This window comes from Merops nubicus, unplaced genomic scaffold (genome assembly GCF_000691845.1).
Source record: "Merops nubicus isolate BGI_N331 unplaced genomic scaffold, ASM69184v1 scaffold8375, whole genome shotgun sequence".
Taxonomy (NCBI): Eukaryota; Metazoa; Chordata; class Aves; order Coraciiformes; family Meropidae; genus Merops; species Merops nubicus.
In genome coordinates, this window is record NW_008610204.1 from 47,529 (window position 1) to 48,507 (window position 979).

At 55.6% G+C, this 979-nt stretch overlaps 1 protein-coding gene across 1 annotated transcript in view; it reads left to right on the plus strand.

Annotated features, from left to right (window-relative positions):
• Positions 1-564, plus strand: part of CDC34 (cell division cycle 34) — a gene marked incomplete at both ends in the record, with an annotated part of 8,191 nt that extends 7,627 nt beyond the window's left edge. The window contains one exon of the mRNA XM_008940829.1: positions 430-564. Within this exon, the coding sequence (XP_008939077.1) occupies positions 430-564 (135 nt within the window). The remainder of the gene's footprint in view (positions 1-429) is intronic.
• Positions 565-979: the final 415 nt, after the last annotated feature.

A 979-nucleotide genomic window follows, 5' to 3' on the forward strand; every position in this document is an offset into this window, starting at 1 on the left:
TGTGGGTCGTGAGAGACGGTGCAGCCTCCTCGTCTGCCCCTGCGTCCTGGCGGGCAGGCAGAGAGCCTGGCTTGCTGCTGGGAGCCTGGCTGTCACCAGGAGCAGGCTCGCCGTGCGGGTTTCCAGCCCCGCACATCCGTGGGTTGCCTGATCCTAGGTGTGTGCTGCCCCACCGCAGGCACTGGCACGCGTGTGGTGGTCTGCAGTCAGAGGAGACCCCTGGGTTTGTGTTGTGTCACCTCCCTGTGCCGATGGCCAGGGCCTGAACTTCATAGATGCCTGCTCTTGCTTTGGATGTTACCCTTGGTTATCCTCAGCTTAAGGTGTGATTTTAAACAAGTGTCTGATGCATCAGGTAAAGAAGCTGTCACCATCCAGGGTCTGTGACTGTGTTAGCTCTGACTCTGCTGTTGTGGTTGCCTTTTCCAGGACTATCTTACTGAGTGTAATCTCGCTGCTTAATGAGCCCAACACGTTCTCTCCTGCCAACGTGGATGCGTCGGTCATGTTCAGGAAATGGAGGGACAGTAAAGGAAAAGACAAGGAGTATGCTGAAATCATAAGGTGAGCTTTGCCCCGTGGGTGCTGTGCTACACCCACCTGCCCCAGGTCCCGTGGCAGAGGCTGCTCGCGCAATCTGCCGCAGCGGGCTTCGTGCTGGGGTCGCTGCTGTGGGAGTGGATTTTACCATCTGATTCCAAGTCCATGCTTCTGGCCCCTCTAGGCTCTTCAGCACACAGCAGCACAATCCCCTGGAGCAGGAGAGCTAGGCTGATCTGTCTTTAATTTGTCCTTTTCTCAGACTAGTCTGGCGTGGTGCGCTGCCAAACCTAATGGCTGCTAGTAAATCCCAGCCAGAGTTCTCACTTGCCTTTGAGCACTGCCTGGGATGCGATTCAAACGTCCCTCCAGTCTGAAGGAATATCAGTGGGATTTGGCAGGTGCCAAAAATCACAAAATCTTTTGTCAGGGTGGTGGG